Source organism: Dipodomys ordii, unplaced genomic scaffold (genome assembly GCF_000151885.1).
Source record: "Dipodomys ordii isolate 6190 unplaced genomic scaffold, Dord_2.0 Scaffold42, whole genome shotgun sequence".
Taxonomy (NCBI): Eukaryota; Metazoa; Chordata; class Mammalia; order Rodentia; family Heteromyidae; genus Dipodomys; species Dipodomys ordii.
In genome coordinates, this window is record NW_012267258.1 from 3,207,116 (window position 1) to 3,233,529 (window position 26,414).

The 26,414-nt window shown below is 46.7% G+C and overlaps 1 protein-coding gene across 1 annotated transcript; it reads left to right on the forward strand.

The window, feature by feature from the left end:
• The first annotated feature begins 17,598 nt into the window (after window positions 1-17,598).
• On the forward strand, window positions 17,599-25,992 carry Rnd1 (Rho family GTPase 1). The gene is made up of 5 exons (XM_013018759.1): window positions 17,599-17,801; window positions 18,558-18,645; window positions 21,403-21,512; window positions 22,539-22,673; window positions 24,985-25,992. The coding sequence occupies exons 1-5, from the start codon at window positions 17,682-17,684 to the stop codon at window positions 25,228-25,230; spliced, it is 699 nt and encodes a 232-aa protein (XP_012874213.1). The 5' UTR covers window positions 17,599-17,681; the 3' UTR covers window positions 25,231-25,992.
• The last annotated feature ends 422 nt before the right edge of the window (window positions 25,993-26,414 follow it).

Below are 26,414 nucleotides of genomic sequence, written 5' to 3' on the forward strand. Positions count from 1 at the left end.
GCTTTTTTCTTTTTGCTTATGTGGTGCTGAGGAATTGAACCCAGGGCCTCATGCATGCAAGGCAAGCGTTCTACCACTGAGCTACCTCCCAGCTGTGAGACTCTTTTTTATTTTTTGGTCGGCCGTGAGGCTTGAACTCTGGGCCTGGGCTCTGTCCCTCAGCTCTTCAGCTCAAGGCGAGCGCTCTACCACTTGAGTTACAGCGTCACTTCCGGTTTTTCTGGTGGTTTATTGGAGAAAGGAGTCTCAGGGTCTCTCCTGCCCAGGCTGGATTTGAACCGCGATCCTCAGATCTCAGCCTCCTGAGTAGCTAGGATTACAGGCATTAGCCACCAGCACCCGGCAGCTGTGAGACTCTTATCTCCAATAAACCACCAGAAAAAAGTGGCATTGTTGCTCAAGTGGTAGATTGCTCTCCTTGAGCTGAATAGCTGAGGGACAGCACTGAGGCCCAGATTTCAAGCCCCACAACCAAAAAAAAAAAAATGTACTCATTACCATACCTATGTAACTGCAGCCCCTCTATACATCACCCTTACAAATAAATAAACAAACAAACATTGTGAATATCACTTCATTATTTTTTTTCTCCTGGAAACTGGGGACATAGCTTTCATCAGATCTTCAAAATGAATTACAACCTCAGCAAAGCTCTTGGTGCTACCATTTACTAATTGTAAGACTCTAAGCAAACTTTGTGTGTGGTGTGTGTGTGTGTGTGTGTGTGTGTGTGTGTGTGTGCCTGCCAGTCCTGGGTCTTGAGCTCAGGGCATGGTTGATGTCCCTGAGCTTTGGTGCTCAAAGCTAGCACTCTACCACTTGATCTGTAGCTCTACTTCCAGCTTTTTTGGGTGTTTAATTAGAGCTAAGGGTCTCATGGACTTTCCTCCTACCTGTGCTAGCTTTGAATCATGATCCTAAAATCTCAACCTCCATGTGTGTGTGTGTGTGTGTTGTGCATGTATGTAGTTATTGGGGCTCAAACTCAGGGTCTAGGTGCTGTCCTTGACCTTTTTCACTCTACTATTTGAGCACATCCATTTTTGGCTTTTTGGTAGTTAGTTGGAAATAAGAGTCTCATCGACTTTTCTGCCTAGGTTGGCTTCAAATCCTGATCCCCAGATCTCAGCCTCCTGAATTGCTAGAATTTTAAAGGCATGAACCACTGGCACCCAGCCTAGGCAAACTTCCTAACCTCTCTGTGCTACTATACTCTCAAGTGGTAAAGTGGGATAATATACTTCACAAGACAGGTGCTGCAGTGGTTACATTGTTCCAAGAGCTGGCTAAGTGGCGGATCTCACACTCCACCATGGCCCCAGAGGTGACAGGTCTACCCAGGCATTTACCTCTGCCTCCCCCGCCTTCCCTCTGTGCCCCACCCCGGCTGCTGGAAAGTGCTCTCAACTCTGATGGGAAGCCGGCAACTTCAAGAGCCTATGTCACAGGGTGGAATTTCCAAGTTCAGGTCACTGAGTTAGCCCAGTTCCTGAAATTCCTGTCTCAAATTTCTCAGCTGTTGCTGTGACCAGGTTTCCCCATTTCTGGTCAGGTTCGTGTGTGTGTGTGTGTGTGTGTGTGTGTGTGTTTCCTTTTCTCTATATTTATAGACTTCGGAAAAAATAAACACCGTTCACACACTGACACCTTCCTGATCTTTGCTTGTCAGGCATGGATGCAGGGCAGTTCTTTTTCCTCTGACTGTTCTTCAACCCGCTGCCCTTAAACCCACATCCTTACCTTCTGTTGAAAAACCCCAGCCTTTTCCCAGCCTGTTCTCATTCCTTTGCCTGCCCCCCCCCCCAGCACTGTGGTATGCACAGTGTAGCAATGGATTCAAGGAGCTTCTCTGGGTCTTGTGTCCCTTGCTATCTTGTTTCCTTCTTAGAAGCCTCCCTTGCTGTGGCTTGGCACATCTGGTCAAGGGGAAGCGGTGAGTACAGATGAATGGAGGGAGGACCCTGCACTCACCAATTTGGCTCAGGTGTCATCATCAGTTAAAAAAAAAAAAAAGTATTGAACAGCCAAGTGCTAGTGGCTCTGACCTGTAATTCTAGCTAGACTGAGCTATAGAGATCATGATGGGAAGCCAGCCTGGGGTAGAAAAGTCTGTGATACTCTTATCTCCATTAACCACCAAAAAGGCAGAAGTGGCACTGTGGCTCAAGTGGTAGAAAACCAACCTTGAGTGAAAAAGAAAGGACAGTGCCCAGTCCCTGAGCTCAAATCCAAGGAATGGTGTGTGTGTGTGTGTGTGTGTGTGTGTGTGTGTGTGTGTCTGTCTGTCTGTCTGTCTGTCTGTCTGTTAGTGTCTGTATCTGTCTGTGTACCAGTACTAGGGCTTGAACTCAGGGCCTGGGCACTGCCCTTTAGCTTTTTTGCTCAAAGCTGGTGTTCTACTACTTGAGCCATGGTGCCACTTCTGGCTTTTTGGTGATTAATCAGAGATAAGCATACACAGACTTTTCTTCCCAGGCTGGCTTTGAACCTTAATCCTCATATCTCAGCCTTCTGAGTAGTTAGGATTATAGCTCTGAGCCACAGGTGCCAGGCTAGAAAGACTTTGAAGGACTCTTAAGGATGATAGAGTTGAGCTACAGATGTAGCTTCTGGTAGAGTGCCTATTAAGTATGAACAAGTCCCAGATTGGAATGCTGGCACTCAACATAAAAATAAAACAAAATAGGGCTCCCTGTGGTAGTTCTAACCACACTTCTTTATGGAAGAGGAAATGTTGGGAAAGACTGATGCTAGCCAACAGAAAATTGTTGTTGGTCGTGGGATCTGAACTCTCGGCCTGGGCGCTGTCCCTCAGCTCTTCAGTTCAAGGCAAGCGCTCTAACTTGAGCCCATAGCGCCACTTCCAGGTTTTTCTGCTTATGTGGTGGGAGGGATCAAACCCAGGGCTTCATGCATGCAAGGCAAGCACTCTACCACTGAGCCACCTTCCCAGCCCCAGAAGATTTTTTTTCCAGTTGGGTGCTAGTGGCTCACGCCTATAATCCTAGCTACTCGGGAGGCTGCAGTCTAAGGATCACAGTTTAAAGCCAGCTGGAGCAGAAAAGTCTGTGAGACTGTTGGAGCTGTGTCTCAAGAGAGCTAGCTGAGGAAAAAAAGCTGAGGAATAGTACCCTGGCCCTAAGACCAAGCTTCAAGACCTGAAAAAAAAATCCCACTGGGAATGAAACCGTAACTCCTGAAATAAAAAGTCACAGAGAAGAAAACCGAGTCTTTCAGAGGTTATGGCCTGTTTTAGGTCACATGTTAGAAACTGGATTGTAGCTCAGACCGCAGCCTGCTGAAGGCAGAGCTTTCCAGCTCTGTTGTTCTCAGAGGCCAGAATCCCATGTGGTTAGGTGGGATGGGAGCCAACTGGAGACTCCCAGTTTGCTTCACATTCCCAATCTCCAGGAAGGCTTCCTGGAGATGTACTGGAAAGACATGAGGTAATGCACCAATGCTATCCTCACAGAAGAAATGAAAGTGCTTAGTGAGTGATTTATTCACAACCAGAAGCTGCTAGGACTGAGATGCAAATCTGAGCAGCATAAGCTCAAGCCTGCGCCACAACAGCCTGTACTCTTCTGCCAGGGTCAGAGGCAGGTTGTGAATCTGATCTGGCTGACTCCTGAGTATAATGCGTCATGAAGTTTTGTACCACCTCACCTATGCTCTGAGGACTGCGTGTAACAACGCAGGCAGAGAACACTTACCAAACACCAACATGATTTTCTTCATGTTGTCTTTATTCTGCCTGGCTAGTGTTTTATTCACTGCCTAGGTCTTGCAAGGCCCTTCCTCAGTATCTCAGCTAGTGCACAAGGATTGTGGGTAAGGAGCCTGACTTTCTATCTCACACATCAGGCCCATCCTGGTAGTTTGGAGCACTTGGACTGGCAAGTACAGTAGGAGAGGGCCAGGCATGGTCTATCTTGATTGTAGAAGGGAAAACCAAGGCCTTTTTTTTTTCCTTTTGTGCTGGTACTTGGGCCTGAACTCAGGGCCTGAGCAATGTCTTTTAGTTCTTTTCACTCAAAACTGATGCTCTACCATTTGAACTATTCCTCTACTTCCAGTTTTTAGTGGTTAATTGGAAATAAGACTCTCACAGACTTTGCTTCCCTGGCTGACTTTGATCTGTGAGCCACAGATCTCAGCCTCCTGAGTGGCTAGGATTACAGGCATGAACACTCAGCTGGCCAAGGCCTAAGGACGGAAGAAACTGACCAAGGCTCATTCCTTCACTGTACTAATGTCACTGAGTACCTTCTCTGCTTCAGGTACTGTTCTAGGAATGATACTAATTAACTCCCTGTCCCAGGGGAGTTCATCTAGTCACCAGGAGGGAGAAATACATCAGTAGAATATGGGTAAACAAAAAAGTAAATCAACCTGAGGGGAGGGGTGAGGTTGGGAGAGATGAGGGAGAATGATGGAAGAGATGACTATTTAAGATGCAGTAAATTGGGGCTGGGAAGGTGGCTCAGTGGTAGAGCACTTGCCTTGCATGCCTGAGGCCCTGGGTTCGATTCCTCAGCACCACATAAGCAAAAGAAAAAACCAGAAGTGGTGCTGTGGCTCAACTGGTAGGGCTCTACCCTTGAGCTGAAAAGCTGAGGGACAGCACCCACGCCCAGAGTTCAGGCCCCACAACCAGACCCCCCACCCCCCAAAAAAAGATACAATAAATTCATAAATGAACAAATTAAATTGAAACCATTTTGCTCAACTACTTAAATATAATAATAAAAAAGCAAAAAGAGGGCTGGGAAGGTGGCTCAGTGGTAGAGCACTTGCCTTGCATGCCTGAGGCCCTGGGTTCGATTCCTCAGCACCACATAAGCAAAAAGAAAAAAAAAGCCAGAAGTGGCGCTGTGGCTCAAGTGGTAGAGCGCTAGCTAGCCTTGAGCTAAAGAGCTGAGGGACAGCGCCCAGGCCCAGAGTTCATACCCCACGACCAGACCTCCCCACCCCCCCCAAAAAAAAGCAAAAAGGATAAGCTTAAAAAAAAAACATAATGATAAGCTTGGCGGTAGTAGCTCATTCCTGCAATCCTGCCTACTCAAGAGGCTGAGATCTGAGGATTGCTGTCCATGAGGCTCTTATCTCCAATGAACCACCAGAAAAATGGAAGTGGTGCTGTGGCTCAAGTGGTAGAAGGCAAGCCTTGAGCTTAAGAGCTGAGGGATAGTGCCCCCCAGGTCCAGAGTTCAAGCCCCATGACTGACAAAAAAACAAACAAACAAAAAAACCAAAAACCAAAAAACATAGTGATGGGCTGGTAATGTGGCTTAGTGGTAGAGTGCTTGCCTAGCACTCTGGGTTTAATTCCTCAATACCACATAAACATAAAAGGCTGGGCCAGGCACTGATGGCTCACGCTTGTAATCCTAGCTACTTAGGAGGCTGAATCTAAGGATTGTGGTTCAAAGACAGCCCAGGCAGGAAAGTCTGTAAGACTCTGATCTCCAATTAACCAACAGAAAACCATTAGTGGTGCTGTGACTCAGTGGTAGAGTGCTGGCCTTGAGCTGAATAGCTCAAGGATAGCGCCTTTGCCCAGAGTTCAAGCCCCAGGACAGAAAAAAAAAAAGCCAGAAGCGTTAGCCTTGAGCAAGAAGAAGCTCAGAGACAGTGCCCAGGCCCTGAGTTCAAGCCCTAGGACTGCAAAAATAACAACAACAACAACAAAAACCATAGTGATAAAGGCCATACTGAACACATGAAAGAGAAGGATCAGAACAAAGCATGGTAGCATGAGCTACAAAAGCCATTCTTCCTTTAGCATTGCCCTAGCACAGAACTCCTCACTACTCCTTCACTTGTCTCCTTGGTCTTGGCCAAGCTCTGAGATAGTGACCAAAAGGAAAGCAGGAAGGCCCAGACACTGTGGTCACCCCAACTTCCCATTCTCCAGGGAGTGCTGTTCTTGCACTGCTACTGAATGGCCTTCAATGACCATTTTTGTTTGTTTGGTGCCAGTACTGGAGTTAGAATCCAGGGCAGGACAATGCCACTTAGCCTTTTCACTCAAGGCTGTACCACTTGAGACACAGCTCCACTTCCGGCTTTTTGGTGGTTAATTGGAGATAAGACTCTCAAAGAGGCTGGGAATGTGGCTTAGTGGTACAGAGCTTGCCTAGCAATGCATGAATCCCTGGGCTCCATTCCTTAGTAACACATAAAAAGAAAAAGCCAGAAGTGGCACTGTACCTCATGTGGTAGACTGCTAGCCTTGAGCAAAAGAAGCTCAGGGATAGTGCCCAAGCCCTGAGTTCAAACGCTAGGACTGGCAAAAAAGAAAAGAAAAGAAAAGTCTCATAGACTTCTCTGCCCAGACTGGCTTTAAACCATGATCCTCAGAGCTCAGCTTCCTGAGTAGCTAGGGGTTTTTTGTTTTGTTTTTGTCAGTCATGGGGCTTGAACTCTGGGCCTGAGTGCTGTCCCTCAGCTCTTCAGCTCACTACCACTTGAGCCACTGGGCCACTTGGGTTTTGTGAGTGGTTTATTGGAGATAAGAGTCTCACAGACTTTCCTGCCCAAGCTGGCTTTGAACTCTGATTCTCAGATGTCAACCTCCTGAGTAGTTAGGATTACAGGCTTGAGCCACTGACTCCCAGCGAGTGGCCAGGATTATAGGTGTGAGCCACAGTGCCCAGCTCAGTTACCTTCTGTTCCTCTTGAGCCTCCACTCACCCACCAACCCTGCCAAAGCGACAGAACAAACGCTTCTTTACGAATTCTCCATTACTCCCTCCACTCCCCTCCCTGCCTACCCTATCCTCCACCACTTTCTCTACTTTCCTTCTATCCTTAATCCACCTCAAGAGGCTTCATTTATTCTTCCCTCCTCCTATACTTAGTGTCTCACTATAGGTAGATAGGTAGGGAGGTAGGTAGGTAGGTAGGTAGATAGGTAGATAGATAGACAGACAGACAGACAGACAGAGAGATAAATATAGATATATAGGTTTTCTTCCCAGCCCTCCATATTTTGTTTCTAAGCCATCACATTCCTCGAGAACTTTTCATACTCTGGCCCAGCTATTGGCATCCTGTTCCTGTTTCACTTTGTCCAAGACATGTTCCTGGAAGGTTCTCCTCATTTTTTTTCTCTTTGTGCCAGTACTGAGGCTTAACTCAGGGTTTGGGTACTATTTCTCAACTTTCTTTGCTCAAAGTTGGTGCTCTATCCCTCGAACCTCCACTTCTTACCTTTGCTGGTTGATTGGAAACAAGTCTCATAGAATCCTGCTCAGGCTGGCTTTGAAACTCAATCCTTAGAACTCAGCCTCCTGAGTAGCTAGGATTACAGACATGTGCCACCAGTGCCCGGTTTAAGATTCTCATTCCTTTTGTTGGCTTCTGATGGCTCAGCAGAGATGGGTAACATGTCTAGCTCCTAGGGAAGAGGAACAAAAAGAAGCAGAGAAGGAGAAAGGCAGTCCTGCTAGCCAGATACTGGCCTTGCTCCGTCAGCAATGCTCTCTTTCCTGCCCAACAGAAACGATTCACAGGACACCATCATCATATAAGGTTAGTCTATGGCCATGACAGATCATGATGTAAACAAGAGGAAAAGGAAAAGAAAAAAAACCTCAAACAAACAAAAACCAAGAACATGGTTCAAACCACAAAGTAACAGACATCTACCTATCCAGTACAAGTGACTGTTGTGTGACTTTACCATTCATTGCTGTAGCCTTGAGTCATCTTCTGTACCTTCTAGTGAGACTTAGCAAGCTATTCACCTGTTTTTTTTTGTTTGTGTTTTTATGGCAGGGCTGAGTTTTTCTTTTTTTCTTTTTTTTGGGGGGGGGGCCGGGTCATGGGGCCTGAACTCTGGGGCTGGGCGCTGTCCCTCAGCTCTTCAGCTCAAGGCTAGCATTCTACCACTTGAGCCATAGCACCACTTCCAGCTTTTTTCTTATGTGGTGCTGAGGAATCGAACCCAGGGCCTCGAGCATGCAAGGCAAGTGCTCTACCACTGAGCCACCTTCCCAGCCCCAGGCTGGGTTTTTCTTAATGGCTTACTTTGCTTTTGACAGGGTTTGAACTCAGGGCCTTGTTCAACTTGCTGGCTCAGTTGGTACTGGAGCCATGCCATTTAAGCCAGGCCTCCAGCCCAGCTCTTTGCTGGTTATTTTGGAGACTCTCTTGGACTTTTGTGCTTGGGCCAGATTCAAACCTTACCCCTCCAGATCTCAGCCTCCTGAATAGCTAAGTGCTATATATATATATATATATATATATATATATATATATATATATATAGCACTCAGGGTTTCATGTTTGCTTGGCAAATACTCTACTATTGGAAGCAAACTCCAGACTTTTTTTTTTTTTTGCTTTCCTTATTTTTCAGATAAGGTCACACTTTTTGCCTGGGGCAAGTTTCTGTCACAGTCTTCCTCCCTATGTCTACATCATAACTGGGGTAACAGGTGTCAACCACCATATTCAGCTTATTTGTTGAGATAGTGTCTTGAGAAGTTTGCCTTAGGTTGTCCTCAAACTGTAATCCTTCCAATCTCTACCTTGCAAGCAGATGGGATTACAGGTGTGCACCACTCTGCTTGCCTTTTTTTCTTCCTTTTCTTTCTTTTATTTTCATTTTCAGGTTTGAATTCAGGACCTTGAGCAAAATTTTGCTCAGCTTTTTTTTTTTTTCTCATGACTGGTGTTCTACCACTTGAGCCCTTCTTTCAGCCCAGCTTTTTACTGGTTAATTAGAAATAGAATCTCTTAGCCAGGAGCTGGTGGCTTGTGCCTGTAATCCTAGCTACTCAGAAGGCTGATATCTGAGGATCGCAGTTCAAAGCCAGCCTGGAGAGAAAAGTCCCCATGAGACTTATCTCCAATTAACCATTCCAAAACTGGAAGTAGTGCTGTGGCTCAAGCTGTAGAGCGCTAGCGTTGAGCACAAAGAAGCTCAGGGACAGCACTCAGGCCCTGAGTTCAAGCCCCACACTGACCAAAAAATAAAAGAAAAGAAAGAAAGAAAAAGAAAAGAAAAGAAGAAAAGAAATAGAATTTCTTGGACGTTTCTGCCTGGATTGGCTTCAAACAATGATCTTCCAGAGCTCAGTCTCCAAAGTAACTAGAACACAGATATGAGCCACCATCATCACATGGCTTTTTGTGTTTGTGGTGTGTGTGTGTGTGTGTGTGTGTGTGTGTGTGTGTATTTAATGTATTTTTTTCCTTTAGACAATTTATCTATATGTATCTCAGGTTGTCCTTGAATTTGAGATCCTCTTGCCTTAGCTTCCTTGATCCTAGAATTACAGGTATGACCATCCCATCAGACTTGGATCTTCACTTTCTTATGGCATCCAATCTAGAGCTAAATCTCACTTTCTTGACCTCTCCCCCAGATCACCAAACCTAAGTTCAAATCCCAAATCCTCTCCAATACCCCCCCACCTGGATGTGCCTCAGTTCTGCCATGGTATTAGTCTTGTTGAAATGAGTCAGGCCTTGCTCTCTTAATTGTCTTTTTTGCTCAAGGCTGGTGCTCTACTACTTGAGCCACACTTCCACTTCCAGTCTTTTGCTGGTTAACTGGAGATAAGAATCGCATAGACATTTCTGCCCAGGTAGGCATCAAACCTCGGTCCTCAGATTTCAGCCTCCTGAGTGGCTAGGATTATAGGCATGAGCCACCAGTGCCCAGCGCAGTATGTATTTCTTTAGACTAAAAAAAATTCTATATCTGTTGATCTGAAGTATATTTTATGGTATTTTAGCAGCAGATTTCCCTTCCTAATTATGTTCTCAGGCAAACGGCTCCATCCTACACCCTGAATCATCTGTTCCAGAAGATGGTCTGATTCTTCAGTCCTTAGCCATGTTCATCATCTTCTCCCTACATCCATAGTCTTCCCTCCCTCCCTCCATTCCTCCCTTCCTCCCTCCCTCCCTCCTTTCTTCCTTTTTCTTTCTTTCTTTCTTTCCTTTCTTTCTTTCTTCCTTCCTTCCTTCCTTCCTTCCTTCCTTCCTTTCTTTCTTTCTTTCTTCCTTTCTTTCTTTCTTTCTTTCTTTCTTTCTTTCTTTCTTTCTTTCTTTCTTTCTTTCTTTCTTTCTTTCTTTCTTTCTTTCCTCCTTTCTGCTTCAATTTAAGTCTCAGGATCTTTCCTGCCTGGACTGGCTTGAAACCTTGATCCTCAGATCTCAGCTGGTGTGTGTGTGTGTGTGTGTGTGTGTGTGTGTGTGTGTGCGCACGTGCGCGTGCGCGTGCTGGTCGTGGTCCTGGTCCTGGGGCTTGAACTCAGGGCCTGGCACTATTCCTGAATTTTTTTTTTTGCCCAAAGCTAGTGCTCTACCTCTTGAGCCACAGCTCTGTGTCTGGCTTTTTGGTGGTTATTTGGCAATATGGAGTTAAGAGTCTCAGGGACTTTCCTGCCTGGGCTAGTTTCAAACCATGATCCTCAGATTCAGCCTCCTGAGCAGCTAGGATTACACCTGTGAGCCACTAGTAGTACCTAGCTACCATTTACCAACATTTTATCAGAACTGATGCCCAGGAGAAACCCCCATCTCATGACTTAACCAGACCCCTGTCCCCACACTCCTACCACTCCTAGTCTTGATTTCCCTCTATGCTTCTGGTATATCTGTCAGCTTAGCTGTAATTTTTTTTTCTTTTGGTCGTGGGACTTGAACTCTGGGTCTGGGCACTATCTCTCAGCTCTTCAGCTCAAGGCGAGTGCTCTAGCACATGAGCCACAGAGACACTTCTGGTTTTCTGGTGGTTAATTGGAGATAAGAGTCTTACGGACTTTCCTACCCAGGCTGGCTTTGAACTGCAATCCTCAGATCTCAGCCTCCTGAGTAGCTAGGATTACAACCGGCTAGCTGTAAATTTATAAGAGGTTGTGTCTCTACAACTTCATCAGCATGTCAGTAGTTGTTCTAGCTAAAATGTCCACAGTCAAACTGTCAGGTAAGCCAGGTGTTGGTGGCTCATCCTTGTATTTGGGAAGCTGAGATTGAGAGTATTATACTTTGAGACCAGCCTGAGCAGATAAGTTTGTCATAGTCTTTCTTAACCCATAACTTGGCACAATAGCATGCACCTGTCATCTTAAGACCCAGAAGAGGCTGAGAACAAGAGGATCATAGTTCCATATCAGCCTAGAGAGAAAACCCCACAAGTTCCATTTCTGCAGAAGGAAGCTGGATGCAATTGCAGGAGCCTGCCATCCCAGCAATGATGGAATGAAGTAGGTAGATTTGGGTTTAAGTTTGTGTTCAGGTAAGCAGTAAGATTCTAGCTGAAAATAACCAGCATAAGCCAGGCACCAGTGGCACATACCTGTAATTCTAACTATTTAAAAGGCTGAGATCTGAGGACCATGTTCAAAGACGGCCAGGGCAGGAAAGTCTATGAGACTCTCATCTCCAATTAATCACCAAAATGCTGGAAGTGGGGCTGTAGTTCAAGTGGTAGAATACTGTCCTTGAAAAAGAAAAGCTCAGGGACAGTGCCCTGGCCTTGAGTTCAAGCCCAGGACCAGCACAGAAAAAAATAAAGAAAGAAAGAAAAAAATAGAGCAAATGAACAAAAACAAAAATAGCACAGCCAAGAACTGGTAGCTTATGTCTGTAACTAGCAACCCAGGAAGATTGTGGTTCAAAGCCAGCTAAGGCAGAAAACTCTGTGAGTCTCCATCTCCAGTTCAAGTGGAGAGCATCAGCCATAAACAAAAAAGGCTGAGCAAGATTTCAAGGCCCTGAGTTCAAAACCCAAGTACTGGGGCTGGGAAAGTGGCTCAATGGTAGAGTGCTTGCCTTGCATACATGAGGCCCTGGGTTCCATTCCTCAGCATCACATAAGCAGAAAAAGCCAGAAGTGGCACTGTGGCTTAAGCTGAAGAACTGAGGGACATCACCCCAGGCCTAGGGTTTAGACCCCATGATGAACAACAGCAACAAATAATAATAATGAAATTTGGCTCTTGGGAGACAGAGGTAGGCAGGTAGCAGTTGTGAAAGTGCTCATTGCTAAAAGTCTTTAGGACAGAGAAAGTCCTGAGGTTGTACTCCCTGCTTAGAGCCAGGTTGAATTTTAATTTGCTACCACTCAGAAAATCCTTCTGTATTATGCCACTGTCCCAGATAGAACTTATCAGAGTAATCAGAATCGGAAAAAAAAAAGATAAGACAGTTCTGAACTTTGAGTACGTGGTACTCTCTCTCTCTCTCTCCTCAGTCAAAGGTGTTATCAGACTTAGTTTCAAAATTATATTTCCAGGTGGCACTGTAGCTCAAGTGGTAGAGCACTTGCCTTGAGCTGAAGAGCTGAGGGACAGTGCCCAGGCCCAGAGTTCAAGCCCCATGACTGACAAAAAAAATAAATAAATAAAATAAAAAATAGGGGCTGGAAAGGTGGCTCAGTGGTAGAGCGCTTGCCTTGCATGCATGAGGCCCTGGGTTTGATTCCTCAGCACTATATAAGCAGAAAAAAAAAGCTGCAAGTGGTGCTGTGGCTCAAGTGGTAGAGTGCTAGCCTTGAGCTGAAGAGCTGAGGGACAGCACCCAGGCCCAGAGTTCAGGCCCCACAACCAGCAAAAAAATATATATATATATATTTCCAGGGATCCACTCCTTTGGAGATAATGATAGAGGGGATTAGAGGCTGCGTAAGCCTCTACTTGGTGTCCTGTTTTCTGATTCAACCTGAGAAGTTTTGGGTTTTTGTCTTTTTTGTATTTGGAGATTCTGCATAAGATTTATGTTGTAAAAGAGTTTACTATGTGTGAATGACACCACTGGAGCTATCAGCAGCAAAATCTAGAATGCTGTAAAACACTGCAGAATAAACAACTTGGTTTAAAAAAAAAATTGCAAGGCTGGAAGTACCGCTCAAGTGGTAGGGTACCTTCCAAGCAAGCGTAAGGACTTCAGTTCAAATGTCAGTGGTGCAAACAAACTACAAGAAAACAAAGCATCTGTGTGTTTGAGGGGGTGAGAATGGGGGAACCAAAGCTGGCACCAGTGGCAAATGCCTGTAATCCTAGCTATTCAGGAGGCTCAAATCTGAGGATCTCAGTTCAAAGCCATCCTGGGCAGAAAAGTGCCCATGAGATGCTTATTTCCAATTAATTATTCAAAAACTGGAAGTGGAGCTGAAAGTGATAGAGCACTAGCCTTGAGCTAGAGAGCTCAAGGATAGTGTCCAGGCCCTGAGTTCAAGTCCCACAAATGATGAAAAATAGAAGAAAACAAAAAGTCTAAACTAAAATCAGTATCAATGCCTGGAACTTATTTAGGTTTTGATTCAAATAAATCCAAGTATGACACAATTGGGAAAAATTTTTAACACAACAGTGTTTGATTATACTAAGAATTTATTTATTTATTTTGTCAGTTGTGGGGCTTGAACTCTGGGTCTGAGTGCTGTCCCTCAGCTCTTCAGCTCAAGGCTAGCACTCTACCATTTGGGCCATGGTGCCACTTCCAGTTTTCTGGTGGTTTATTGGAGATAAGAGTCTCATGGACTTTCTGCTTGGGCTGGCTTTGAATTGTGATCTTCAGATCTCAGCCTCCTTAATAGCTAGGATTAGAGGCATGAGCCACTGGTGCCCAGCTAAGAATTTATTTATTTTTAATTATTATTTTTTTTTGCCAGTCCTGGGGCTTGAACTCAGGGCCTGGGCACTGTCCCTGAGCTTCTTGTATTTGTTTTGTTTTGTTTTGTTTTTTGGTTGGTCGTGGAGCTTGAACTCTGAGCCTGGGCGCTGTCCCTGTGCTCTTCAGCTCAAGGCGAGCGCTCTACTGCTTGAGCCACAGCACTACTTCCAGTTTTCTAGTGGTTTATTGGAGATAAGAGTCTCATGGATGTTCCTGCCCGGGCTGGCTTTAAACCGAGATCCTCAGATCTCAGCCTCCTGAGTAGCTAGGATCATAGGTGTGAGCCACCGGCGCCCAGCTAAGTCCCTGAGCTTCTTTTGCCTTGAGCACTCTACCACTTGAGCCACAGTGCCACTTTCAGCCTTTTCTGTTTATGTGGAACTGAGGAAATCTAACCCTGGGCTTCCTGCATGCTAGGCAAGCACTCTACCACCTAGCCACATTCCCAGCCCAGAATTTATTTTTATTTATGTTTATTTATTTGTGATACTGATACTGTGGTAACAAAGTCCTTCTCTTTTAGAGATAAGTACTCAAATGTGTGTGGATAAAATATGTCTAAAATTTATTTTAAAAGCATCCAGTACAAATGGTGTAGGTAAGATAAATGGGTGGGACATATAAACCAAGATCATGCTGGACTGTAGATTTGTGAGGATTTAAATTGTGTTAGTCTCCTATTCTATTCTAGAATGAGATGGAATCCAGGGTGCCATATCTGTTAAGTAAGCTCTACCACTGAGCTATACCTCCCTACTCCTAAATCTTTTTAAAAGTTTGAACATTTACATAAGACAAAAGCTTTTAAAAAAACAGGTTAAGTGGATGTAGGTGGCTTGCACCTGTAATTGCAACTACTCAAAATGTTGAGGTCTGAGGATCCTGGTTAGAAGCCAGCATGGGCAGAAAGGTCTATAAGACTCTTCTCTCCAATTAACCATCAAAAAGCCAAAAGTGGAGCTGTGGTTCAAGCGGTGGAGCACTAGCCTTGAGAACCCTGGTCCTGAGCTCAAGCTCCAGTATTAGTACAAACACAAGACAAAACAAAACACCGCTTGAAAGAGGGTTAAACAAAGAGGGTTGGACAAAGGACCTAACTGCTAAAAAAAAAAAAAAAAAAAGGTAAAAAGTGCCTTCTCTAGTTAAACTCTTTACATTACAGTTAAAGAACCAAGAGCCCCAACGAAGGTGAAAACACACATCTTAAGGGAGCAGCTGGGTCCAACACCCGGACCTGCTGAATATAGCTCCATCCTGTTTTCATGTTGCCATGCTTCCTCCGGATCTCTCTCTCTCTCTCTCTCTCTCTCTCTCTCTCTCTTCTCTCCTCTCCTCTTCTCTTCTCTTCTCTCCTCTTCTCTTCTCTTCTCTTTTCTTCTCCCCTCTCTCCTCCTACCACCCCACCCACAATACCTTCTGCCATAATTCATAATGTGTCCTACAGAGATAGATATGATGGTGTGCACCTTTAATTCCAGCTCTCAGAAAGCTGAGGCAGGACTGTGGGTTTGAGGCCAGCCAGAGCTACATAGTAAGCTCCTGTCTTAGAACAACAACAACAGAATGAAACAAAAAGCAAAAATAATCCCTCCCACCCCCCAAAATGAGCCACGAGATCTCTTTGGAGTCATACCTTGAGACTCAGCCATGCTGGAGGTTTGCTCTGAGCCATAGCTCAGACCTTCCACTGCCTGACTCTGATCCCAGGGAAGAATCAAGGCTGGAACGAGCCCTCAGAATGTCTACCTCAGGGGATCTGAGAAATGACAATTGTGTTAGAAGCTGAGGACACTATCTGTATAGCAGGACAGTTTTCCTTGTGTCAAATGTTTATTTGGGGTGGCCAGTGGAGGACTGTGTGTGAAAAGGGGGGGGTTGGAAGAGAACAGGAGAAGGAGGCTAACTCTTTGGGAAGGGATCCCAGCTAAAGGTTAAGAGGATACATAGGGACTCTACTAGTACTTCCAATACTGTGTCCAGATAAGATGAGGGTGGAAATCAGGCCCAGAAGAAGGTCAAACGAAGGGAAAGGACTCCAGGTTGAAGCATCATCTACAATCTTACAGCTGTTCTGGAACTCTCCCAAACCACACTTAATGGGCAGCTCAGGGAAGCTGTCAGGATGCTGAAAAAGGACAAGAAGAGGACAAATTCCATAGATAGAACATTATCTGAAAGCTGAGGCTGAGGTGTGGGGGGAAGGTAAAATCTCCAAAGAGCCTGGGAGATGAGGATTACACAGCTAATGGTGGCCTCTGAAAAACGCCCCCTGCCTCCCTCCACACACCTTTACAAGTTTTCTCAGGGGATTTCAACCTTGGAAGTGAGAGGGTAAGAGATGGGCAGAGAACAGTGAAGGCACTGACCCCAGAGTCCAAACAGCTGGGGCTGAGAACCTACAGGGTAGACTGGAGCAATGCTGCTAGGCTACATTCTCAAAATAACTCCCATTCTGCCTATAGGGCACATTGGAAAACATCACTCATAGAGATATACAGATCTGTTCCTTTTGTCTGAGAAACTTTCTTTCTTTCTTTCTCTTTCTCTTTCTTTCCTTTTTTATTTTTCTCTTTCTTTCTCTCTCTCTCTCTCTCTTTCTTTCTTTCTATTTGTGCTAGTATTGGGGCTTGAACTCAAGGCCTTAGGCACCTTCCCCTTTTTACTAAAGGCTGGTGTTCTACCATTTTGAGCCACAGCTTCATTTCTAGTGTTTTGATGGTTAATTGGAGATAAGAGTCTCATGAACTTTCCTGCCTGGGCTGGCTTCAAACTGCAATCCTCAGATCTCAGCCTCCTGAGTAACTAGGATTACAGGTGTGAGCTACAAGTGTGAACTGACCTTTTAGTTTCTAATCCCAAAGGCCCAAGCCTGGTCTTCCAGGCTGGACTTTGACTAGATGACATGCATTAATGCATCAGTATCAACTGATGTCAGCCTGGAACTAATCTTGCACCTGATTCATCTGGAAAACTGAACTCAGGCCATAAAACAAGCATCTGTAAACAGCTCCTGCCAGCCCTGGAGTAAGGGGCTATGTGGCCAAGAGATTTGGTTTTGTTCTTTTCCTTTCTCTTATCCTTACTTGCCTGGACTCCCTCATTCTTTTCTTTCTCTGGGTGAGGACCTGTATTTGGTTTCGTTGATTTGTTTTGGTGGAGGTGATTCCTGAGGAGGGAATTTGTGCTTCCAAAACAGGAACAGTAGGAACTTGTGTTAGAAAACAAATGGGAAAGAAGTGAGAACTAGCCAGTGGCTCACGCCTATAATCCTAGCTACTCAGGAGGCTAACATATGAGGATCCCAGTTGGAAGCCAGCCCAAGCAGAAAAGTCCACTTGACTCATCTCCATCAAAAGTCAGGAAGTGGAGTTGTGGCTCAAGTGGTAGAGAGCAAGCCTAGAGTGGAAAAAAGGACAGTGCCCAGGCCCTGAGTACACGGGTACATGTACAGAGTGAAAACTGATTTGTGTAGGAATTAAATGAAACAACATAGTATAAGGTCTCTGGAACGCCACCCCACCCCTCCCCCCACGCCCCGGGTCCCATTCACCTTGCTAGGTGGATGTCCATAGTTTAGGCTGCCTGGCTCTTTTCCTGGGACAGTCCCTATGACTCCAGCTTGTTCTTTCTATTCCATAGCTAGCTAATGTTTTTTTACATAAACTGAAGGGCACTCCAGATCATTTAACTTTGCCTTAAGTCCCCTCCTACTTCCTAATACAAATACAAAAACATCGTGGGAATCCCCTTTCAGGAGGAAGAGAAAAAAACGTTGCAGCTTTAAGAGAAAGGGAAGGGAAGAAGAGGGCGCTGACTCAGAGTCCCTTCCTATTGGCTATTGGAGGAGATCCCACCTCAGTGATTGGCTGCCACAGAGTCCGCCTCCTCTTGTGATTGGTTCATCTAAGGATATATAAGAAGCCTGTGCCCGGCCTCCTCTTCAGTTGGAGGGGGACAGGGCATTGAGTTCCATCCCTTGCTGAAGTACACCTGTCGCCACCCCTTATTCTCTGAATCGGAGCCCGAGCCCTGTGGAGGCTGCAATCATGAAGGAGAGACGGGCGCCCCAGCCAGTAGTGGTCAGATGTAAGCTCGTGCTGGTGGGCGATGTGCAGTGCGGGAAGACAGCGATGTTACAGGTGCTAGCGAAGGACTGCTATCCCGAGGTGAGCCACCTGCCCTGCTCTCCGGCCCGCCCCGGGGCTGATTCCCACCTGCCCAGGAGAGTCATCTCCTCCACCCCCTCCACCCCCAACCTGCCCCACCTCAGCTGCTTTCTGGCTGGAGTATTGCCCAGCCTTGGTTTCCCCTGAGACCTGTCCTACTTTGCAGCCGCCTGGCCGGCTCCTCCTTACCTCTTCACCCATCAGATCCCCTCCTACTTTCCTTCATCTCTGGGTCTGCTCTCAGGAGAGGAAACTGGAGGCCCTGGAGTCTGGGGTTTCTTCTTGACATAATACCTGCCCATCCTTCACTCCCTCTTTAAAGGTTCTATGAATGTAAGCCCTGAGGTTGCTACTGTTGCCCCTTTTTGGTGGTTTACCTGGGCCAAGGGGTTTGGGGAGATGGAAGACAGATGTTAGAATTGTCTGGTGATTCTGAAATTGGGAGACAAATTTAGGGATGAGAGGAAAACGTGTGTGATGTGTGTCTGATCATTAGGAACTGGGAGGGGGACTTGCCTCTGGTTGTAGTGGGGGGAGTGGGTCATTCCTAATTCTTATCTCCATAGCACAAAGTGCCAGTGCCTCTACAGTCCTTTTCCTCCAATCTTATGTGGTCCCTCCTGCCCCCCGCCCCGAACTCCTTCCTCTGGCCTTGACACTTTAGTGTCTCAAAAGATGGATGAGTGGCTTCTTGGGTAGTAGGGTTTTGTGTAGGACAGAGGTGCTCAGGTGTGAATGCTTCCTCTCTTCACACAGACCTATGTGCCCACGGTGTTCGAGAATTACACAGCCTGTTTGGAGACTGAGGAACAGAGAGTGGAGCTTAGTCTCTGGGACACCTCAGGTAAGACTGCGGTTACCAATATCCTCTGTTGCCAGCTCAACTAGTCAGCTGCAGTTGTAGTGAGGAGGAGAAAGGTGCTTAGCCAGGAAACAGAAAGAAGGAATCGGAGGATCCTTGATGGAGGTAGGGGTGGGGGTGCTGTTGGTCAACTCAGATTTGGCAAGGCTTTTCTATTTCTACTCCTTGCTAAGCACACGGATAGACACACACTCATACTCTCTCTCACACACACACACACACACACACACACACTCACTCATGCTTTACTTCCCCAGAGCAAAGTTAAATGAGAGGCAGGGGTTCTTGTAGCTAGATGATGTTGTAGTTGGTTAGGGAGACCACCTTTGCTTTGGGACGCATCTGGCTTTTCTGCTTTCCGTCTCTGGCTACTGCTGCCTGCCTGCCGCAACTCAGACCTCACCTCCCCTGTCACACCGCTGCGGCTCAGGGAAGAAGCAATGCATCATCAATGTTTTTGGAGGGTGGGGGAGATGGCTAATGTAGGGCATGGTCATGTTGTGGATAGTGGCCGCTGGGGGTGCTGGAAGTGGGTTGCTTCTGACCATTTCGATTTGCCAGAAGGTGCTCTGTCTTTGAAGAAGCAATGTTTTCCCAGGCTCTCAGCCTCAAACCTTTAGTGCTCAAACCTCCTTTGCTATGATTCTGAGCCCTTTCTACTATCTCTTCACCCAGAGGCCTTTTTTTTTTTCTAATAGACTGGCTCAGAGTGATAATTAAGGAGTAAAAGCTGCTTATAAGAGAAAGAAAATCAAATCCATGCCTTTCCAAAAAAAAATCATATCCAGACCGAATGTAAAGGGGAACTATAAATCACTGGGGTTTCCTGTTGGGTGTAATAAATATGCTGCTGTACTCCAAAGAGCTGTTGTTCCCATGCTCCCAATTTTGAAGTCTGAAAAGACTGAAATAGGGGATGGGTAGATGGAAAAATGAGACGTCCTTTCTTTCCCACCCCCTCCACCTAACAAAAATTCCTCAAGGTGGGGTGCTTTTCTGGGCTGCAGCTCCAAGGATGGGAGGCAGAATTCCGGTCATCCTGGACTACTGTGCTATGCTGGCTGGCTGGGCTGGAATGCAGCGTGGTCGCATGATAAATGGGGTTTTCTTCTGTACTACCTTCCAGTCTTCCCACAACCTTACTGCAGCTCATCTCTTCTCACTACCACCACCCCCAAGCCCCCCACTGTTCCCTCCCCACCTCCTTCCACAGTCAGAATGCAGCCCTTGAGGCCCCAATCCAGATACTAGAAAATCAGCAAGTGTGGTCTTTATATCTTGTGTCACACCCACCCCCTAATTTCAAAAGGATGAAATCTGTCAGCCTCAGACTCTTTCACATTAGGTTCTTGTAAGGTCAGAGGAAGTGGCAGAAATGTGTGGGATGGGGCTTCCCTGTCCCAGAACCAGGGTTGGACCTGTTTCATTTTTCACTTGCTGATCTTAGGGGAGGGGGATTATTTGGAGCTAAAATGGAGACTTTCTCCCCTCCCCCTTCCCCTATACTGCAGCGTTCCCTTGCCTCAGTGCCACTGTGAAGCCAGAACCCCACCTCGCCTCAGAAAGGGATAAGATGAGGGAGGGGGAGGGGAAGAACACTGAAGAAGCAGGCAGCTATCCCAACTCTCCCTTACTTTTTTTCTTATGATCGACACCCCCACCCCAGCTTGGATTCCCCCCCAGTTTCCATGGCGATTGCAGTGCAGGGAGAGGGGCTGCTTGCTATTCTGAGCACGAATTGTCTGGGTTCCAAATCCTCTACTGCTCCTTCCCCAGGGTGGAGGGGGGTAGGCTCAGCTCCTTGTGTGGCCTTCTCAGACCCTAGGTCTACATTGGCTATTCCCTGTCCTATGAAGGACCCTTGCTCTAGCATCAAAGTTCCTAGCTATGGGTGCTGCTGACTGTGAGATTGCCTTCCTGGGTTCTTAGGGGGAGAGGGGGCTTACAGCCTTCCCTTTCAAGAGAAGGCTGATTTGGGTGGGTGGCAGAGTGGAGCCCTGAATCCTGGGTGCTCTCCCTCCCCTGCCAACTTCCTAGAGTTCAGACACCATGGTAAAGAAGCAGGACAGTCAGTTATGTAACAGGCAGGTTTGTCTCTAAACCAAAGAGACCCCAGAACCAAAGCACAGAGGTCAGGCAGCAGGAAGATGCTCAAGAAGAGGAGATATTGAACAGCCCTGGTCTCTCCCTGGGATTTGGCAATGTCTTCTAGGATTCAGCGAACTATAGAACTTAATTTGAGACTACTGTGGAAGACCTAGATAAGATTGAATTATATTCTGCCGCCCGCCCCCTCTTTTTTTTTTTTGCCAGTGCTGGGGCTTGAACTCTGGGCCTGGGTGCTGCCCCTGAGCTTTTGTACTTAGGGCTGCTGCTTGAACCACAGCTCCACTTCTGGCCTTTTTTAAATGGTTAATTGGAGATAAGAGTCTCACAGACTTTCCTGCCCAGGCTGGCTTCAAATCACACTTTTCAGATCTCAGCTTCCTGAGTAGCAAGGATTATAGTCATGAGCCATCAGTGCCCAGTTTTCTAGCCCCTTTTATTTTCTTCTTCTTCCAGGGTTAAGGGAGATGATCCAAGCAGGTGGTCAGGTCCCAGGCTTCCAGGCACAATTCCCTAGAGGGTGGCTGGTTTTTAAAGGATCAAAAAATGGTAGTCCAAGTGCACCTTGGATTCTGGTGTATAGAGAACAAAAAAATGCCATGGCTCACCCCCATGCCTTTCTTACTACTTCAGGGTCTCCCTACTATGACAATGTCCGTCCACTCTGCTATAGCGACTCAGATGCAGTGTTACTATGCTTTGACATCAGCCGTCCAGAGACAGTGGACAGTGCACTTAAGAAGGTAAGATTAGAGGGGATGGGAATGTGGCTTAGTGGTAGAGTGCTTGTCTTGCATGCATGAAGCCCTGGGTTTGATGCCTCAGTACCATATACACAGAAAAAGCCAGAGGTAGTGTTGTAGCTCAAGTGGTAGGTGCTAGCCTTGAGCAAAAAGAAGCTCAGGGGCAGTGCTCAGGCCCTGAGTTCAAGCCTCAGGACTGGCAAAATAAGAAGATAAGACTAGAGAAATTCTTTAACATCTAACCCAGCAGGAGAACAGAAAAGAATCTTGGGACCTTTGGCTTCTCATCTTTTTTGTGTACCAGAAAAAAACTGATGCCAGGGAAGGAAGAGTTTTTGCCCAAGGCCACATCATGAGCTACAGCTCTAGGAATACAATCCAGGTCTCCTCTCCTCTGCTGGTTCTGTTATTCTATACCAGGCCCAGTAAAGGAGGGTGATGGGGGAAAGTCTCAGGAAACAAAAAGATTACCAATCAGAACCCCCTGATATGGTTTAGGGGTCAGCAATTGGATCATTTTGAGACAGCTTTGAATGCTCTGGATCCCAGGCTCACTGAGCCAGGCACACCTGGGTTTGGATGTCAAGATGTGTCTCTACTGACAAGCTGCAGAGAGCCTTATGAACTAGCCTAGTTTCTCAGAAGATTTGGATTACATGCTCTACCCTCTGTGGCCCTCTGGACTTGTGAGGCCTTTAATGGGGCAGCAGGGCAGATAGTTCTGGGTTTGCTCTGCTTGGCAGGAAGTGAGAAGAATCTTGCTCCTGTACTTTGCTTGGTGACTGGGCTGTTGACTGAAGGCACAGGCTGTTGGGTCACCGGTGCCACCGAAGGCCTCATGGGCAGGAAGATGATGTAATTAGTGCAGCAGAGATGCTGTGACTCAGAGGGAGGACAGGGCTGGTGATCGTCTGGGTGGTGTATGTATGTGCGACACTGCCAGCTGGGCTTTTCCTGGGATCTGTCTGCCTCTGACTTTCCTTCCCCTTTCCCAATTCTTCCTTTCTCCATGCTTGGCCCATTCAGTGGAGGACAGAAATCCTGGATTATTGCCCCAGCACCCGAGTTTTGCTAATTGGCTGCAAGACAGACCTGAGAACAGACCTGAGCACCCTGATGGAGCTGTCACACCAAAAGCAGGCACCCATTTCCTATGAGCAGGTGCGTGCGTGCGTGAGTGTGTGTATGTGTGTGTGTGCGTGCGCGTGCATGTGCGCTAGCGCTTGCTTGCTTGCACTGGAGGATGGGGTGGAAAGTGCTGTGGACAGAGGACTTCAGATATGACTTTTTTTTGGTTGGTTGTGGGGCTTGAACACAGAGCCTGGACACTGTCCCTGAGTCTCTTTGTGTTAAAGGCTAGCACTCTACCAGTTGAGCCTCAGTACCACTTCCAGTTTTTGAGTGGTCTGGTTTTTGAGTGGTTAATTGGAGATAAATCTCCCAAGGACTTTTATGCCCAGGCCAGCTTTGAATCAAAATTCTCAGATCTCAGCTTCCTGAGTAGCTAGGATTATAGGCATGAGCCACCGGCTCCCAGACAGATATGATTCTTGCTCTTATTCTTGCACTATGGTAAGAGAGAATTAGTGTTAGAGAGTTCTATAACTAGGGTAATGGGTACCTGTTTACCTAGCTGTATGCTATAGGTCAGCAGATGAGCCATCCTTGTTTGTGCTAACACCTACAAGAGTTCTTTTTGGGGACCACCTGTATTAGAATCATTAGAAATGCTTGCTGTGGTGACCAGCACCTCTACCACTTGAATAGCACTCTACCACTTGAGCCACAGTGCCACTTCAATTTCAGCACTTGGGAGGTAGAAGTAGGAGAATCTTGAGTCTGAGGCCAGCTCAGCCTACATAGTAAGATCCTTTCTCAAGAAACAAAAGAACATTTTGGGTGCTGGTAGATTGTTGTTTTTCTCTACCACTCAAGTCATGCCTGAAATCACAGCTTTTTGCTGGTTAATTGGAGATATGAGTCTCACAGATTTGTCTGCTTAGGCTGGTTTTGAGCCATGATCCTCAGATCTCAACCTCCTGAGTAGCTAGGATTATAGATGTGAGCCACCAGCTTGCATATCATTTTTAAGGAAACCCCTGGATAATTGCGTATGCATCTAAGAATATAAGGATTCTTTCTTCTTCTTTCTTCCTGTCTTCCTTCCTTCTTTATTTAAGGATTATTTCTCTTTTCTCCTTTCTTCCTTTCCTCCTTCCCTTCTTCTCTCCCTTCCTTCTCTACCTTCCTCCTTCCTTTCCTTTCTCCTCTTTCTCTCTCCTTCCCTCCCTTCCTTTCTTTCTTTCCTTCCTTCCTTCTTTCCTTTTGTCCTTCCTTCCTTCCATTTCCCAGTACAGGGGCTTGAACTTAGGGTTTAGAATTTGCTTGGCTTTTTACTCAAGGCTAGTGTTCTACCATTGAGCCATGCCTCCACCTTAGCAATTTTTGTACCCATCCTGAGGCTTGAACTCAGGGCCTGGGTGCTGTCCCTGAGCATCTTTTCCTCAAGGAATAGCACTCTACCACTTGAGCCACAGTGCCACTTCAACTTTTCTCATGGATTTCCCAATTTCCCATCCTGGGCTGGCTTCAAAACATGATCCTCAGAGTAGCTAGAATTACAGATGTGAGCCACTAGTGCCCAACAGTTTTGTTTGTTTTGCTAGTTAATTGAACATAGAACCTCATGGACTTTTCTGTCCTTGCCAGCTTTGTACTGTGGTCCTCCAGGTTTCAGCCTCCCAAGTACCTAAAAATCCTAGCCACCCAGCTAGCATCATTTCTTTATGGCAGTATTTCTCTATCGTCATCTGGGAGAGCTCCTAAAAATATTAATGCAGGGTTGGGTGCCAGCAGCTCAGGATTGTAATTCTAGTTACTCAGGAGGCTGAGATCTGAGTGAGGATCACAGTTTGAAGTTAGCCTGGGCAATAAAGCCCATGAGACTCTTAACAAACTCACCAGAAACCAAACAAAGAAAAACTTAATGGCTATGCCCTAATCCTCAGAAATTCTGACCTACTCTATCTGTCTGGTTAAAAGTGACTTAGAAGCCAGTTGTCACTCATGCCTGTAATTGTAGCTACTCAGGAAGCAGAGATCTGAGAGTCACTGTTTGAAGCAATCCTGAGCTAGAAAGTCTGTGAGGCTGTTCATCTCCACCAAACTACCAAAAAAGCTGGAAGTGGTGCTGTGGCTCAAGTGGTAGAGCATTAACCTTGAGAAAAAGCTCAGGGAAGGTTCCCGGGCCCTGAGTTCAAGCCCTAGGACTGGCACAGGAAAAAAAAAAGTGATTTACGTGATCCTGATGGGCAGGCATCCTTGTCCCTCACAAAAGTAATTGTCAGAGGCTGGTGGTGAGAGACTGGCAGAGGGGTGCATCTGGAATAGCCCTGGGGCATAGCACAGAGAAAGTCCTATTGTTTCCCAGCTATTTTGGATCATTGCATTGATGACTCCACCCCTTCCTCAGGGCTGTGCAATAGCCAAGCAGCTGGGTGCAGAAATCTACCTGGAAGGCTCAGCTTTCACCTCGGAGAAGAGCATCCATAGCATCTTTCGGATGGCATCCATGGTGTGTCTGAACAAACCCAGCCCTGTGCCCCCGAAGAGCCCCGTCCGAAGCCTCTCCAAGCGACTCCTCCACCTCCCCAGCCGCTCCGAACTCATCTCTTCCACCTTCAAGAAGGAAAAGGCCAAAAGCTGTTCCATTATGTGAAGTGGGAGTTGGAGCAGGGAGACCACACCTCCCCACTTCCTCCCTTGGGATGCAGAGGCTCGGGGGAGGGGGAGGATGTAACAATTTAGGACACTGGATATGAGCTTTGCGGATGGTCACCGTGAGGGGTTGGAAGGAGACAGGCAAGGGACATGAAGGTACCAGGTCTGACACTGAGGACTGAACTAGAACCATCACACCCCAAGCTGGGCACTAGGTTGTGGAGAGGGCAGCCACTCCAGAGGAAAGAAAAGTGTGGGTCATGGTGTATGTGAGTGTGTGGGGGGAGGGGGAATGCTGGCCTCACAGGCTTGGGGGTGTACAGGAGCCTTCACCTCAGCATCATGCCTCTTCACACAGTGTTTCCCAAGCAGGCCCCGGGATGGGAGGGGTCCCAGAGCCCTTCCCCTCCCCTCTAAGGAGTGGCAGAGGAACGGAGAGTGGGGGAAGCCCAGAGGCAGCTCCCTTGGGAGCTTTGCCCAGGTGCTGTATCACAAAATCAGGAGTGCAGGGGCTGGTCAGAGCCAGTGGAGGGAAGCTTCATCTTTGCATAGTCCATGAATCATGGAGTGGTGTCATCATACATTCACATGCTTCTCACCTAAGTCCCCAGGGCTCAAGGGAGAAGCTCCAGACCCCCTTCTCTTGTGGAGTGTGGGGGGGTGGTGATGGTGCTGCAGGGGCAGGGCTGGGGGAAGGTCACCAGACTTTTCCTGCCCACAGGGCAGCACAGCTGGCATTTGTTTTATAGACTTGTCTTTGGAATTGGGGGGAGGGGGGAAGTGTTTCAATCTGTTCTATGTTCTGTGTTTCAAGAAGAAAACCTATTTATTAATGAAAATATAACACTATAAAGAAGTTGGCTCTGGTTTTGTTTTTGTTTTTTCAGTTGTGGGGCTTGACCTCAGGGCCTGGGCCGTGTCCTTGAGCTCTTTTTGCTCAAGGTTAGAGCTCTACTACTTGAGCCACAGCCCTTCTTCCAGCTTTGGAGTGGTTAATTGGAGATAAGACTCTCACAGGGATTCTTCTGCCCCAGCTGGCTTCAAATCTTGACTCAGAGCTCAGCCTAAGTAGCTAGGATTATAGGTATAAGCCACCTGTACCCAGCAAAGTTTTTTTTTTTTTTTTTTGCCAGTCCTGGGGCTTGAACTCAGAGCCTGGGTACTGTCCCTGAGCTTCTTTTG

Bases quoted from the DNA above. Each gene is read 5' to 3' on its own strand.
- Rnd1 (XM_013018759.1), top strand. From the start codon at position 17,682: ATGAAGGAGAGACGGGCGCCCCAGCCAGTAGTGGTCAGATGTAAGCTC. The intron at 18,646-21,402 runs GTAAGACTGCGG...TTACTACTTCAG, and splicing joins TAGTCTCTGGGACACCTCAG to GGTCTCCCTACTATGACAAT. The intron at 22,674-24,984 runs GTGCGTGCGTGC...CCCCTTCCTCAG, and splicing joins CACCCATTTCCTATGAGCAG to GGCTGTGCAATAGCCAAGCA.